Here is a 15621-nt window from a genome sequence, read left to right as displayed (position 1 = left end):
GGCACTGAGCAGGGTTTGGGGACTGGACCCTGGGCATCCAAACTGGAGACCTTACGATACAGGAGTTGGCCTTCTCCCTTTAACCAAGTAGAAGTCTTAGGCCAGAGTGGCCAGGGCCCTGTCCATGTCCACAGCAGGCTGGCCGCAGCAGGTGCCCCCTGGTGGTAACAGCCTCAGGATTTCAGTGCGGAGAGGAAGCATCCTAATAGCTGAATCCAGCAGGACTGCCAAGCGTTCTCTCATCAATCCTTACCATCCTTTATGGTGGGATGGCAGCAGGGACGCTGGGGCTTAGCACAATCACGGCTGCCTGCAGGCTCCGCCATAGTCCCTGTCCTGTCCCCCTGGGCCCCCTTGTGAGGCACTCTGTTTGCCTCATGAATAGCATCATCCTTTCTTTGCACATGGTCCTCGGAAGTCAGTGACTGGGTGCCAAGCAGGGAGTTGGACCTGAAGCCAGATGGGTTTAGTGGTTGAGCCCAACTCCCAGTGACCTCTACCACAGCCCAGGGCTTGGCCATGCTGGAGGTCACCGCCTTAGGCCCCTGAGGAGGGAAACTACCACTGCCAGCATATGCAGCTCATCCTGGCCTACAGACTCCCTCATTACCTAGACCCGTGGTCAGCAAACTCAGATATCAACAATACAATTGAAATTTCTTTTGAGAGCCAAAACTTAGACTATATAGGTAAGTGCATTGTTATTAATTAGGGTACTCTGACCTTGGCTAAAAACTCAAGCGGCCGCCGAAACCGGTGTGGCTCAGTGGATAGAGCGTCGGTCTGCAGACTGAAAGATCCCAGGTTCGATTCCAGTCAAGGGCATGTACATTGGTCTCTCTCTCATCTGATGTTTCTAGCTCTCTCCCTTCCTCTGTAAAAAATCAATAAAATATATTTTAAAAAAAAGAAACAAAAAAAAAACCCTCAAGGAGCCAAAGAGCCGAATGTGGCTTGCAAGCCGCCGTTTGCCTACTACTGACCTAGATTTTTAAAACCCCATAACTATAAAGTATAGTTTCATTAAAAAAACAAACATAACCCTCTGAATAAAATAAAAATGGGGCGAGGAGAGAATCTTAAAAAATAATGAGCATTTACCAGAAACCAACTGCAAAACATCAAACAGTAATTAAATTTACATTAAACCCCAGAATCAGCCTGGAATAAGCAATCCCTTGTCTAGGAATCTGACTGCTGAATTTTGGGAAGATACCTTCCCCCTAGGCTGGACTCAGTGGGGAAGGAACCGTGTGGGGGAAGGCTCTTGGGTTTAAGGTACCTATGTCTGCAAAAACGAACCTCTTCCAAACACAGGCGAGCATTTCTACAATTGTATTTTTATTACCTCCACGTTTTAAAGCAGTTCATGACCAGCAGAGTGCTTTGGGGACATTTTTTACAATAAATGAAAGTTTGTTTAAGAAAAAGGCACATGTTCCTTCAAATAGGTAGAAAAGCTTCCAAGCCCCTCCCCTCCCTTTCCCCTATGGGTACTGTAGGAATACTCAGCAAAGCGAGCCTTAGCTTCCCTGCCCCCTCCCGCAGCAGCTGGGATGAGGCCAACGTTCTCCTCACAGGTCACTTGATCTTGAGGTCCTTCAAGGCTGATTCCAAGCTCTGGAAGGAGATGAGCAGAACAGGCCAGTTCTTAGCTGTCCTGTAGACATTCTACCCACCCCAGCCCCAGGCAGAGGACAGAAAACTCGGGTCTTTGGGGCCCAACAGACCTGGTTTCAGTCCCAGTCCTGAAAGGGAGGTGCCTCGGCATGCGGAGGCCCAAGTGTCAAGGGGCTGCCGCTCACGCCCCCCTCCCCGCTTATAGCACTCCAAGTGCCTTTCTCCCACTTGGAAGACAGGGCATCCAGGGAGGCTGCCCAGGCAAAATGGGATGAAGGGCCCCTGGGAGTGCGGTGGGAAGCCGGGATTGGGTAAGACTCACCTTCACATCCCAGATGCTCATGCCACCATCCATGCCAGTAGTGCAGAACTGGGAGCACTTGGCCTTACCCCCGCTGAGCACCGAGATCTGGCTGCAAAGATGATAAGGGTCTTATGGATCCCAGCCTGTGCTGAATTAAGTCCAACCTGACCTCCAGGAGCTCTTGGGGGCACTGACTTCAGTGAGAATCCTGGGGTTTGCTCGCAGGGACAGCCTGGGGGGCAGGCTGTGCAGGATCACAGAACGGGGCTCACAGGTGTAGGAACAGCAGTAGTGTGCAGGGCACAAAGCGCAGCCCAGGCGACTGGCACGCGATAAAGGCCTGGGCAGGGCAGGGAGGACGTGGCTGGGGGATGTGTAGGGACAACAGGGTGGCAGAATGAAAAGATGGGGCTGGGAGGGCGAGGAACTAGTTCTGAAGAGCACTGAAAGTGGGGCAAAGGTGTTCAGTCAGAAGACACCACTGGGCTGAAACCGGTTTGGCTCGGTGGATAGAGCGTCGGCATGTGGACCGAAGGGTCCCAGGTTCGATTCCGGTCAAGGGCATGTGCCTTAGTTGCGGGCACATCCCCAGTAGGGGCTGGGCAAGAGGCAGCTGATTGATGATTCTCTCTCATTGATGTTTCTAACTCTCTATCCCTCTTTCTCTCTGTAAAAAATCAATTAAAAAAAAAAAAAAAAGACATCACTGTACCCAGCAGCCAGCTCGGTCAGAAAGTTGCCAAAGTTCTTTATTTGCCACAGGGCGCACACCCGTGGCTGCCGGATTTGGAAGTTTTGGGGGGCCTTCCCATCACACCCTCGTTCCTCAGAGGCTGCTGCGGGACCTTTGGTTCTGCCACCAGTTCACCAGTTCCTAGCACTGGACCAGCTTCAGCCGTGGCCCCGCCCAGAGCTGGTTGCTGCCTGGCCAGCCGAGAAGCAGGCCCCACCCCTCCGATGATGGTCCTCACAACCGCGTCCTGCAAACGCCCAGAGGCTGCCTGCCCGCCCCACCAGAGAGATCTACCTGGCTCCCCAAACCCGGGGTCACGCCTCCAAGCTGCTGGAGTCCAGATCCATGCTCCCAGGACCACCCGCTCCGGGCCGCCTCCCCGCCGGGCCGCCCTCACCTGACGCTGTTCTTGTGCAGCGAGTCCAGGCCCGTCCCGCCGGCCGCGCCGCCCTCGGAGCTCGCCTTCTTGTCCAGGTTCTGGAAGCGCTCGCGGGCGGTCAGGCCGCGCTGCGAGTTCTGTTTGGGCACGTCCAGCCGCCCCCCGAAGCTCAGCGTCCCCGCGGCGCCGTCGTAGGTGAAAAGCACGGGGAAGCAGTCGTGGCCCTGCGGTGGGGGCGGTGCTATTTGAGCCCAGGCCCAGGGCAGGCGCAGCGCCCCCATTTTCCACCTGGGGAAGCAGGCTGGAGGCAGGGCGTGCCAGCAAGGGGAAAAGTGGTCCATGAGTCTGGCGGCCGCACAGGCTGGATGGACTTGGATGGAGCAGCTCCCGGGAAGCTGATGCAAGCTTGCGGACACTGCCAGACAAGCCCGAGCAAATAGGGGTGGCCCCTACCCCAGTAAAACCAGTGTCTAGATGAGAAAGCTTGTCTGGGACTCCTCTGAGAGCCCAGGGACCTTCTGTCCTAACAGGCCAAGGGGGCTTGACCCCCCTCGAGGACCCTCACTATGTTTGCTGAGGGTGAAAAGGGACTTGACCAAGGCGGGCAGAAGGAGGGGAGAACAGTAGTGCCCTCTGGACACATGGTAGAACCGCACCCCACACACCCCACTGAGTGAGGTGTGACCCTGTCATTTCTTTTTAAAAATATATATATATTTTATTGATTTTTTTTTTACAGAGAGGAAGGGAGAGGGATAGAGAGCCAGAAACATCGATGAGAGAGAGAGAGAGAGAGAGAGAGAGAGAGAGAGAGAGAGAGAGAGAGAGACATCGATTAGCTGCCTCCTGCACACCCTCCACTGGGGATGTGCCCACAACCCATGTACATGCCCTTGACGGGAATAGAACCTGGGACCCTTCAGTCTGCATGCTGACGCCCTATCCACTGAGCCAAACCGGTTTCGGCTGACCCTGACATTTCTACTTGCCAATAAAATAGGCGGAGACGTAAAGACCCATCCAGGATCTCCGCTCCTCCCTCCTCCCTCCATGGCCGTTGGAGGAGCATTTTGGTGACAAAGCCTCCAAATGCACTGAGCAGAGCCCCCTCACAGCACCCTAGTCAATACAGACATACGGACGAAAGGATGGATGGATGAAAGGAAGGGAGGGAGGAAGCAGGGAGGGAGGGAGGAAGGGAAGGAGGGAACGGGCGGATATAACTGGGCACCTCTGGGCTCGCTACGGGGAGACGTATCCTAATTGGCTACCGCGTCCCTCCCTCCTTACCGCAGCCACCAGGCTGTTTTCTGTGATGAAGGTCACGGCCAGCAGTGGCAGCGTTTCAGAGGCCAGGGTTGTGACCCTGAGTGAGAGAGAGAGGTCAGCCTCCAGCCCCGTCCTGCTCCGTGCCTCTGCTGTCCCCCCCTTGGGTGACCGGCACTCACGCCATCTTCTTGTCAGCGTCAGCCAGGCACACGGTGCTGTCGTGGCTGACCCAGGCCACGCGGCTGCCACTGGCTGAGAAGCAGACGCCGTGCACCCAGCCGCAGCTGCTGCCGGACTCAAACATCAGCTCCCCGAAGGGCATCTTGGAGCCCCACGGGGTGGGTGCTGGTCGCTCCTCCACTTCCTTTATATAGGCCGAGAATATCCTGCCCACAGAGGGAAAATGAGAAAAAAGGTGACTGGGTGTCTAAAGAGACTCCCTTTCTCACACCAGCCTGGTACGGTCAGAGCAATTGGCTAGGAGCTCACGACACCAGAGCCAGCTTTTCATGGCCCGCATCTGCACAGGTGGTCGAGTCTGGGCCTCAGGGCCATCTCTGTGCAATGGAGAAGGGCCGGCAGGTCTCCCAGCTCAGCGTCCTGTGAACTCCCAGGACCATCCACTGGTGACACACCACCAGGAGGCGCCTGGTCCTCCTCATGCTGGCCACAACTCCACAGCCAGCCCACGATGCCCCTTCTCCCTCCCACTCTGCGCCAGGAATTGTTCCTGCCCCTTGTCTTGCACATGTTAATCCCCCTCTAAACCCCTGAACCAGCAAGGGGTCACCCGACAGGTTAGGGTGCTAACAAAACAGCTCCCAACCCACCAACAGAGCCTCTCAGCACACCCCCCTCCCCATGCCCAGGCCCTCCAAGGGGACCTCGGAGCCTGCTGGAGCCTTGTTTCCCACTGGAGAGTCAGAGACCCAGGCCCTGCCTGGAGCTGGGAGCTGGAGGCTTGGGAGACTTCGGGCTGCTAAACCCAGAAGGAAAGAACCGTCTGCGGCTACTGGGGACTCTACATTCCAGGTCTGAAGATGATGAGGCAGCTTATCGGTCATTTACGCCTTCGTGTGAAAAAGCACACCTCTCGGCTTCCTTCAGACAGAAGCCAGGAAACTGAAGGGGCGGCAGGTTCTAAGGAAGCAGGAGAGGAAGGGCTAGGGAAGAAACCTTGTTGACATTAAGAGGTAGGAAGAGGCCAGACTCTCCCCAGGCTGGAGACGGGAGCCAATGATGATCCTTGAAAGAGCAAAACCTCACAGAGCCCAGGTCACCCTCCCGGCAGCAGAGCTGGTCCACAGCTGGTCTGGAAGGCAGGGTATGGGGCTCCCCTCAAACTCCTGTCCCATGGACGTCAGGGTCCCCCCCTCACCGGCACTTGAAGTCGCAGGAGCCCGCGGCCAGGAGCACGTTGTTGGGGTGCCAGTCCAGGCTGAGGACGGTGGAGCGAATGGGCTTCTTGATGTGCTTGCACACCCACCTGGACACGGCAGTCAGACAAGGAGGGAGGAGAGAGAAGCAGAGCCACTTACCTCCGTGTCAGGGGCCTCCGTGCCCAGGAGCTCCAGGCTCCCCCGGCACTGTGCCCTGCAGACAGTGCAGCCCCGGAGAGAGCCATCTGGGCACTGTGAGCCGAGGGGCCTTTCAGGGCCAGGTTCAGGCCAGCAATGTGTGGGGACCTTATATCCTGTCACCTTTTACACTCAAGACAACCGTGGGCAGGCTCAGCGAAGCTACTCATGGGCTACGGTGGGATTCGGCTAGAGTAGGATTTTTTTTTTTTTAATATTTTTTTTATTGATTTTGTACAGAGAGGAAGGGAGAGAGATAGAGAGTTAGAAACATCGATGAGAGAGAGTCATCGATCAGCTGCCTCTTGCACACCCCCTACTGGGGATGTGCCCGCAACCAAGGTACATGCCCTTGGCCGGAATCGAACCCGAGGCCTTTCAGTCCCCAAGCCGGCGCTCTATCCATTGAGCTAAACCGGTTTCGGCTAGAGTAGGATTTGAACTGGGTCTCCTAGGCTCCAGCCTGAGCTCATGCCTGGCCCTGGCCTCAGGGATCCAGGGGAGATTATTATGTGGCCGGAACCTTGGCCAAGTGACTTTGCCTCAGAACCTGACTTTGCTTCACCTGTAAAGCACAAGCAGAGGCCCAGTCCAGGAGGCTGTGGGGGAAATCAGTGCCAATACACGTTGCAGGGCTTAACGCGAGGACCACAGAGGTGGCCTGGTGTGGTCTGTCCCCTTGTGGCCGAGACAGGGCTGTGGGAGCACCCAGTGGTGTGCAGAGTCCCCCCTCACCTCACCTAGGAGGTCCAGAGAGGTCACCCTTCCCCAGGGTGGTGTAGACAGAGACACAGCAACACCCCACGCGGTGTTTTCTGGGACACTAATCCCACCGCCTGTTCGCCTGCAGCCCCGGGTGCCTCCCCTCCGCCCAGACACCCACCAGTCGTTTTCCTGTTCGAAGTAGCAGATGGAGATGACCCGGGAGCCGCTGCCCACAGCGAACTTGTTCTCGCGGGGGGCCCAGCGCACGCAGCGGGCCGCCCTGTTGATGCGCAGGATGACCAGGGTGGGCTTCCACGTGCGGCCCTTCAGCGTCCACACGTACGCGTTGCGGTCGGTGCCGCAGGTCACTATGCGGTTGCTCTCCGGGGCCCAGTCAATGCCTGTGGGAGGGGAGGGGAGGGAGGGGAGGGACTGAGCGGAAGTGGGTGACTCCGAGGGTCCATGTAGGCGGGGCGCAGAGGACACAATCCGAAGGAAAGCGGCTCCAGGGGGTGCTCCTGAAGCTTCCTGGGGGTGCTACAGTTCCAACAACTACCGCCGCACGCGCTGGAAGGCCAGGCCAGCAGGCGGGAGAGAAAGGGGTTGTTGGTCATGCGGGGGCTGCTGGACCAGACCTTCCCTGGAGTTTTACAGTCACACGAACCAGCATAAGCCCTTTATCACCTCAACCACTTTGAACCAGGGCTGTGTTACAGCCCAAACCGTCCTGCCGACACAGGGGGCGCGCGGCCGGCCCTGGTCAGCCATGCCCACCCCTGCGGGAGGGGACCCACCTGTCACCTGCCCGTTGTGCTCCTTGAGCTCATGCACCTTCGCCCACTTGCCGCCACTCTTCTCGTAGATGTGCACTTCGTGGTTGTTGGGGCAGATGGCAATCTCTGCAGGAGAGAGCAGGGGGAGGGGAGTCAGAAGACGCATGCATGCCCGGGTTCCCCAGTGCCCTTCCCGGGTCCCCCACCACCTGGGCAGCACTCTGCCTGTGGGGCTCTGCCTCAGAGGGGCCCCCTGAAGTCCCTCAGGCCCTGCTGGGCTCTCCTTATGACACCGCCCCAGGGACCGGCCCCGCTCACGTGGACCACCCAGGCATGCCCCAACAGTCCCATGCCTCAGGGAGCTTTGCCCAGTCCTCTGCGACTGCCCTCTGCTCTCAACTCCAGCCGTGGTCCCTGCTGTCCCACCTCGGGGCCTCTGCACCTGTCCCTTCCTCCCTTCCTTTAGGTCCTGCACAGATGTCACCTCCTTTGGAAGGCCTTCCCTGGCCGGCCACCTTTTCTAACTCAGCACCTCTGCCTCCACTGCTTTCCCTCACCCCGTGTTTGTCTGTTTTTTGGTTTTTTTTTAAATTGATTTTTTACAGAGAGAGATAGAGAGCTAGAAACATCGATGAGAGAGAAACATCGATCAGCTTCCATCTGCACGCCCCCCACCGGGCATGTGCCCGCAACCAAGGTACATGCCCTTGAACCGGAATCGAACCCGGGACCCCTCAGTCCGCAGGCCGACGCTCTATCCACCGAGCCAAACCGGTGTGTTCTTCATCGCTCATCTCACTACCTGCCCCGGCAGGCTACGTCTTCAGTCCTTATCCCAGCCCCTGCCCCAGCACCTACAGCCCGCCTGCCCTCGCCCCCGCCCCTCTGCACACTCACCTGGCTGCCCCTGCTTGTCCCAGAGCGGCTCATCCCTTCCCCCCAAACACCAGGACCAGACGTGAAGGAGGGGGACGGGCCCTCACAGGGCCGGCCGCGCCGATGCCCGCGTGTGCTCCGGGGACGGAGGGCACTCACGTGAGCGGTCCTTGTTCCAGGCGTGGCAGCTGATGGGCTCCATCAGGAAGCTGTGGTAGGCCATGGCTTCTCAGCTCCTGTGCCCAGGAAGGTGAGAACCCAGTCAGCCCTGCCCCCGCCCCAGACCAGGCCCCACCCGACCTCACAGGCGGCCGGTGGGACCACCCTGCCTCCTGCCTCTGGCCTGAGGCCTTGCCTCACCCCTGGGACCTCAGTTTCCTTGTAAAATGACGGCTCTCGTGGGATGTCTTTGAGGCTCCAGGGACCCTGGGCCAGGCAGGTCATCACCCACCATCTGTGCCTCTGTGTTCTCACAGATAGAGCTCCCCCAGAAGAATGGAGTGAGGATGAAATGAAACCATCTCAAAAACGGAGAGCAGTGCCCCCATACCCAGAGCCCTGCCTGGTCTCCCCCCTCTCTTCGGGGTGGTAAAGAGGGGGAGCTTCTGTAGGCACCTGTGGGGAAGGGCCCAGGCGGACAGACAGACAGATCCTATTTCCATGAAGAAAACCCATTTGCTGCTCCTGTGGCTGGGAGAACGGGTGCCCTGGGCCTGGCGTGGGCGGTGGGGTCTTCGGGGTCCCAGGATGGCATGCATGTGAGATGAAGGAGGGTCCAGGGGGCAGCTAGGTGCCAGGAGAAGGGGGGACTGGGCCCTGCTCTGCAGGCTCGGGCCTGGCAGCAGCAGCAGCTACTGGACCTCCCGCCTGCACAGGGGCCCCAGCTCGCCCCCAGCTCAGCCCCTGCACCTCTCAAGCCTCCTCCCACCTGCTGGCCGAGCCCATCGGGCCTGAGGAGAGGTGGGGCCCACACCGAGAAGGGTCACCCACCGCCTTCCTTCACCCTCCCCCCCTCCCCACATAGCTCTGCTCATTTCTGCTCTGGGCTGGCTGGCTCCTCCCAACGACTGCCCTCTCAGGCCACTCCCTCCCTCCCTCCTGGCCATGAGGAGGGGCAAACCCCCCTCCCCCCCATGCTGAGCTTGCTGCCCTCAGCCATCTCTGTGCCCGGAGCAGGCAGAACTCCTGGCCGTCACACATGCTACTCCCTCTGCAGGGAAGGCTGCTTTCTGGGGACACGCCTGATGTGCTTCAAGGCCAGTCCTGTCCACATTGCACACCCGCGTGCCATTCTCTGCAGCCACTCAGTGCCCACCTCTGTTCCGTGAGGCAGAATCCTAAGTGAGCATCACTTCTTCAGCAGCCCAGGCTCAGGCCACACATGCTCATGCATGTTCAGCCTTGCACACACACAAGCACACTGCTCCCACACGTGTTTTCGGCCTTGCGCACACACACACTAGCACACTGCTCCCACACGTGTGTTTTCGGCCTTGCACACACACACTAGCACACTGCTCCCACACGTGTGTTTTCAGCCTTGCACACACACACTAGCACACTGCTCCCACACGTGTGTTTTCAGCCTTGCACACACACTAGCACATTGCTCCCACAATAGCTGCCTCCCGGGCCTATCTCCTTATAAGGCCTCGTTGTGTATGGCGAGGCCACGGAAGTGGCTGTGGTGGCGGAGCTGTCAGCCCAGGTCAGCATGCCTGCGGGGGACTTTCCCCAAGCTTCCGGTGCATCTGGACTGGGCCAGCGCTGGCATCCAGTTTTGCCGGGAAAGGGTGTCCTCACTGTCTACACTATAGATGACTCAGGAATGGGAGCATCAGGCTTGTCTGACTGCTAAACTGTGCTAATCTGCCCGCCCCCCTGTTCCAAGGTCACTCACAGGGCGAGGGCAGGGCTAAGGCCAGAGCCCACTTCCAGACCCCTGGTCCAGCTGAGGCCAACCATCCTGTCCCAGGAGGCCCGGAAGGGGGAAGCCCCACAGCTGCATGCTGGGTGAGGGTGGGCGTCCCCACATCTCAGACTCGGGCTCAGAGTTGGTCAGCAGAACCCAACTTCCCAGCTCCAACTGCGTGGCCCGGCACTTCTGCCCCTTGCCAGGCCTTGGTAAGAGCGTCCAAGGACCTGTGAAAAGCCTGTCTGGCCTGATGTTCTGGAGTTCCAGGCTGTGAAGACGGAGAGGCTGGGTCAGCTGAGGACCGTGGCCCCCATACTAGCAAGCCCCATACCCGAGAGGACGTGGGGAGTTCTGACCATTTTTTCCTGGGACCCCAAGGTTCATCAAGCGGGCAAAGAGGCCAGGTGCGCGGGGGACAGGCAGGGGAGGGAGGGTCAGACTACAGCCATCAGCGGTCACACTGTGGCCTGAATTCAGACAGAAGCACTTCCTAGTCCACCGAGCCAACACCTTAAAGGGGCAGGGCAGGGCGTTCGGATGAAGCCGGTGGGAAAGGGGAAGAGGCACTTCCTTTAACTTGTTCCTAACTTCTGCAAAGCACCTGAAACCAGCCAGAGCCCCAGCCATGACTCCCACCCCCCAGGCACAAAAGAGGAAATGAGAGCCCAGAGTGGGGAAGGACTTCTCAGCCACAGTGGCCTCAGGCCACACACGCTCATGCAGGATGCTTAGGCATCCGTAGACCCCAGGAAGCAGCCTTGAAACGCTGACTTCAGCCCAGGAAAACCTGTACCCTACAAAAGCAGGGAGCTGGACCCCCTGCCAGCATATCTCCTGCTGAGGGAAATGCTGTCAAGCAGGTGGTCTCAGGGATGATTTCTGTGGAGACAGAGGCAGGCGGAGGCTGTGGCCTCCGGGACACCCGCCCACTTGTCCTCGGGGCTCGGTGACCAGCACTCCTGTGGGCCATTCGACTGCTACAGACACGGCGAGGGGAGGGGACTCTGGGCATGGCATTGGGACTTGCCCCCCTCTGCTCTCAATCACCCCTGAAACTGAGTGAGGCTGGGGGAACACGGACCAAATCCTGAGGCTCCCTGCTCTACCCCAGCCCGGAGCCAGGATCTCTCTGTGGTCCCATCTGCACGCGGAGACTGTCAGTGTGAACGGCCCAGGAGCAGCCGTGGCTGGTGCGGTGAGGGCCAAGGAGAGTGACATGGGGGCTAGGAGGGGATATGGATGCCCCCTGGGGGGGGGGGTTTCCACCCAGGGGGTGCCAAAGACCAGGCACTGGGGCATAAGCCGCACGGGGACCGATATTTGTTCACGGATGTAGCCCCAGAACCAATCAGAATACCTGCCCAACAGTAGATGCTGAATAAATATTTCCTGAGTGTGGGTGAATGAATGAATCCTATCCTTTTCTGTCGGAGGGAATGGTCGTAAGGGACAGGCCATAGTACTCAGTGGAATATGACTGCAATTTGTACACATTTACTGGTTTCCTGGAGAGTGTGTACTCAAAAAGTTTTCCCCCTGATTGGGTCAATGGTCAGAAAAGCTTGGAAACTGCCATCTAGAGGGTCCTCTGAGGATACAGGGTGACTATAGCTCCTTCTAAAGCAAAGCAAGTCAGGTGAAGGGGCCCGGGCCTTGGGTTCCAGTTCTGGCTCTGTCCACACTGGCGGGGTGCCCCGGGCCAGTCCTCACATCTCCAGCCAGAAAAGGCTGGGGCTGGACAGGCAGCCACTGTAGGTTTTTTCTTATTTGAAGAGAAGCTCTGCCAGCCTTTCCTGAGCCCAGACATTTGGCTGTATTTTCGGCTAATCCAGGCGGGAGGTGCCTGCAGCAAGCATCTCTGCTTTACAGGCGCTCAGGGAAGTCCCCACCCAGCGCAGAGGCTGCAGAGGCTGCCAGCGAGCCGTTTCGCAGCCTCCTGGGCCATTACTCCATTTCCTGTTGTGTGTGGAGCAGCCCTGCCACCCCAGACACACCAGCCAGGCCCTCTCCCCGACTCCCTCCTGAAGTCCGACAAACCGCAGCAAGAAACACACAAGAAAACCATCACAAAGCCCCGTAAAGCCCCCGTTAAAGGAACTCAAACAAAACAAAAACACATAAAATGGAATGCTGGCAGGGCTGCAGAGAAATTCTAATTTGTTGCTAATTTACTCAGTCTTTCTGATGAGCGATGTGATAACGCTCAACTCAGCAGCTGGGTAGGAACAAACAGAACAGAATAACATGAACAGGAAATTAAGATCATTAACACTCTTGGGTAACATATAATAAATTCTTCTTCTTCTTCTTTTTTTTTTTTTGCTAAGAAAATATCCACTGAGTTATCCCCCCCCACCCCCCCTCAAAGCAAACATGTTCATACTAACCCTCTTTGTAATGGGGACAGGGTAGAAAAATGGAGAGACTACATGTGATATTAACACGATATTCTGTGTAACTATTACAAGCACATACGTAATGAACTAACTTTACTTGGCATCTCTAATGCCCAGGGTTCCTCAGGATTTGGACATACATCCTATTCTCTCTTCTAAGCCAAGCCCAATACGTTTTTTTTGTTTTGTGTTGTTTTTAACCTTCACTCTGAGACTCAAAAGCCAAGATTTGCTCAACAGTCACACCGCTCTGAAAAGGCACAGCAAGCTCTGACCCAACCCTCAGAGACTGGGTTCTCCTGGCAGACACGGGCACCTGGGGGCCGGCCATGCACTCTGCGTGCCCCGCACATCAGCCAGCGCCGCACACGGTTACCAGGCAGGGCGCCCGTTTTCCAGATGAGCAAGTTGAGGCCCAGCGAGGTGGTGGCCCGCTCGGCCATCAGCCGGGGAAGGAAGACCTGGCCCACTTCCTGGGTCCTGGTGACCTCAGAGGCAATGGGGAGCCCCGAGGGGATGGGGGGGGGGGAACACACCAGTCCTGCCTTCTCTCCCGTCTCCTCCCGGGGCCGCCCTGCCTCCGGGGCGCCTGGCTGTCCCCCCGCAGCCGCCGGCAGAGGCGCCGGGCAGATCCGCTGGCGCCTGGACCCCGGCTCCCGGGGCTCCGCCGGGAGGGACCCCCAGACCTGGCCGGGGACCCGGGGTGGTGGGGGTGGTGGTGAAGGGGCCCCGGGCGGGGGGGAGGAGGGGACGGGCGGGGACGCCAGCTCATTTCCCGCTGGAGCAACCCGGAAGGCCGAGGGTGGAGGGAAGTGGCGGGGCGTGGGCCCCTCGCCGGCCGAATAACGGGGCGCCCGGAGCTGGGGGCCCAGCCGGGAGGGGAGCGCGGGGCCGGGGGACGGAGCGGAGCGCGGGCCGGGGCTCCGCCGCCTGGGGGACGCCGGGCGGGAGTCCTCGCTGCCCGCCCCGGGCCCGGCCGCCGCCTCACCCCGCCCCAGCCCCTCCCCACCCGGCGCCCCTGCACCTCTGGGCCCCCATCTCCTGGCAGGCTCCCCCCTGCCCGCCAGGCGCCCCCTCCCCGCGCCCCCCTCTTCCTCGGCCCCCCTTCTCCCCTCATCTCCAGGCGCCCCCCTTGGCCCCCGACCCCGCCTCGGGGCCCCCACCCCCCCGACCCCGACCCCGACCCCACGCCCCTCACCTCGGGGCTCCGGGCCGCGGACTCTGGGCAGTCGACGCGCCGCACCGGCTCCGGGACCCGCAGCCACTTCCTCGTGGGCGGCGGCGGGCGGGGCCTGGGCTCCGCGGGGCCGGGGCGGGGGCGGCGGCCGCAGGGCAAACCCCGCCCCCCTCGGGGTTCGGGGCGGCGCGGATCCCGGGCGCCCCGAGGTGCTCCCCGACCGTCCCCCCGACCCACCCCCGCGGTCTCAGCGGAGCAACAGAGCCCAGAGCGGGGCGCAGACTGAGCGGCCGGCCCGCAGCGCGCACCTCCGCCTGCACCCCCCGCCCCAGCGCGGCGGCTCGGGGTTCACCCGCGGCTCCGGGGACCGCCCCTTCCTGCACCAGCTGGTGCCCCTGGGCAGCCACAGCGCACCGGGCGGCGCCCAGGCGGGGAGCGGGCCGGGCGGGAGCGCCCCCTGCGCCCCGCGCTCCCCCTCCGGCGGCCCAGCGCCCCCGCGCCCCCCGCGCCGCCCCTGACCCCGGCCACCCAGGCGGCTTCACTTGGCCCCGGAGGTGAGGGTCCAGGACAGGGACACGGGCTGCCTGGCTCAGAGCCCGCAGGACCACGCCAGAGGCGATGGCAGCCTCATTTCTGGGCATGCCCAGCGCTCTGGGAGCGGAGGAACGGAAGCCAGAGATGCAACAGGTATGCACCCCATAGGGTCCCCTCACAACTGCGCTTGTCCCCCCACGGGAAGGGGGCTGCCTTGCAGAACCGTCGGAAAAGCCCCGGACAAAGCAGCTGCATGAATCCGAACACGGAAGTAAGTGGAACGGCCACAAAGGAAGCCCGCCGACCTAGTTTGGGGTCAGATGGGAGAGCACCCCAGACAGCTGGCCGGAGCCCAGGGCAGTCACCTCCGACTGCTCAGCCTGAGGCTTCAGACACGCGAGGCCAGGAGCCGCTTTGTTTCTAAGCTGGCTTGAGCTGTGTTTTTCTGTTCTTCATCCCTGAAAGCATCCTGACAGAGACGCATTCCTGGAGCCCTGCTGTTCCTTGAAGAGTGAACTGAGGCAGCCCGGTTGGATGAAAAGACCACTCATCAGTTTAGGGCGATCAGAAACCTTGTCTGGGTTGCTCACTCTGCTCTCCCTGCCTCCTGGGACAGCGCCTGGCGTGGAGGAGGCCCTCCATGCACTAATGTTGAATGAGCGAACTGCGTGGTGCTAGGAAGTGGAACCCAATCCGGGCTCTGCCATGCCAGCTGTAGTGCGACTTCTCCTTCAGCGCCTTGGCTTCTGCATCTGCAAAGGGAGGCTGAGGCGGAACAAGCTGGGCTGCCTCCCAGGCCTGCGGTCTCCCTGACAGGGAAGACCCAGTGGGGGGAAGGCACAGCTCGCACAGGGAAGGGTCAGGGGTGTTGTTTGAAATGGCTCCCTGTGGCGGACAGTTTCCTAAGCCTAAGGAGTGAGGCCACTTGTTGGGTGAGGGGAGCCTGGGGGTGGAAGAGTTCCTTTGGAGTTCTGAGAACAACGCAAGGCTTTCTGTTCCTTCCCAGAACCTGCCTCCCGCTGTGCTGCCCTGGGAAGAAGATGCTGTTCTCCCGGTCTTTCCCGCTTCTCAGGTGTCCGAGGAATGCAGCCGCACACCCAGGCTTGGGGCAGGCTGACTCTGGGGAGGGCAGTCTGTCGGGGCTTGGAGCAATGTGTTAGGGTCATCAGGGTTCTTCGACTTCCTGCTCGGTCCTCCTCACCAAACTGGCCTTACGCTGCAGGCATCTGGCTCAGTGTCGGTGGGCTGGCCGAGGCTCTCACCCATAAGAGCCCAGCATGCTTTCCTTTCCTCTCACCCCTGAATGCAGACCATGGGTCTCTCTCCCTGAGCCCAAGGGATTGCCCCTGATCCCTGTGAACAG

At 59.8% G+C, this 15621-nt stretch overlaps 1 protein-coding gene across 3 annotated transcripts; it reads right to left on the bottom strand.

The window, feature by feature from the left end:
- Positions 1–1079: 1079 nt before the first annotated feature.
- ARPC1B (actin related protein 2/3 complex subunit 1B) lies at positions 1080–13900 on the bottom strand. Of its 3 annotated transcripts, none has more exons than XM_036410028.2 (10): positions 13746–13900; positions 8396–8472; positions 7382–7486; positions 6766–6988; positions 5684–5791; positions 4485–4691; positions 4327–4402; positions 3055–3260; positions 1943–2033; positions 1080–1620 (listed from the first exon to the last, which is right to left on the bottom strand). In XM_036410028.2, exons 2-10 carry the CDS (start codon positions 8457–8459, stop codon positions 1582–1584), a joined length of 1119 nt encoding a protein of 372 aa, XP_036265921.1. In that variant the 5' UTR covers positions 8460–8472; positions 13746–13900; the 3' UTR covers positions 1080–1581. The 3 variants fall into 3 exon arrangements, with proteins under 3 accessions (XP_036265921.1, XP_045427599.1, XP_045427600.1); XM_045571643.1 differs by having other exon boundaries at positions 13813–13833; XM_045571644.1 differs by lacking the exon at positions 13746–13900 and adding an exon at positions 11509–11529.
- Between the last annotated feature and the right edge of the window lie 1721 nt (positions 13901–15621).

Source organism: Pipistrellus kuhlii, unplaced genomic scaffold (assembly GCF_014108245.1).
Source record: "Pipistrellus kuhlii isolate mPipKuh1 unplaced genomic scaffold, mPipKuh1.p scaffold_m20_p_4, whole genome shotgun sequence".
In the NCBI taxonomy this organism is placed as follows: Eukaryota; Metazoa; Chordata; class Mammalia; order Chiroptera; family Vespertilionidae; genus Pipistrellus; species Pipistrellus kuhlii.
This window is presented reverse-complemented; position numbering and strand designations above follow the sequence as displayed.

What these genes read in the sequence shown, in the direction of transcription:
- ARPC1B (XM_036410028.2), bottom strand. Translation starts at nt 8,459, where the DNA reads ATGGCCTACCACAGCTTCCTGATGGAGCCCATCAGCTGCCACGCCTGG. An exon ending in GCACAACGGGCAGGTGACAG is followed by an intron (nt 6,989 to 7,381) that starts GTGGGTCCCCTC and finishes CCCCTCCCACAG; the next exon opens with GCATTGACTGGGCCCCGGAG. An exon ending in GACGCTGACAAGAAGATGGC is followed by an intron (nt 4,403 to 4,484) that starts GTGAGTGCCGGT and finishes TCTCTCACTCAG; the next exon opens with GGTCACAACCCTGGCCTCTG.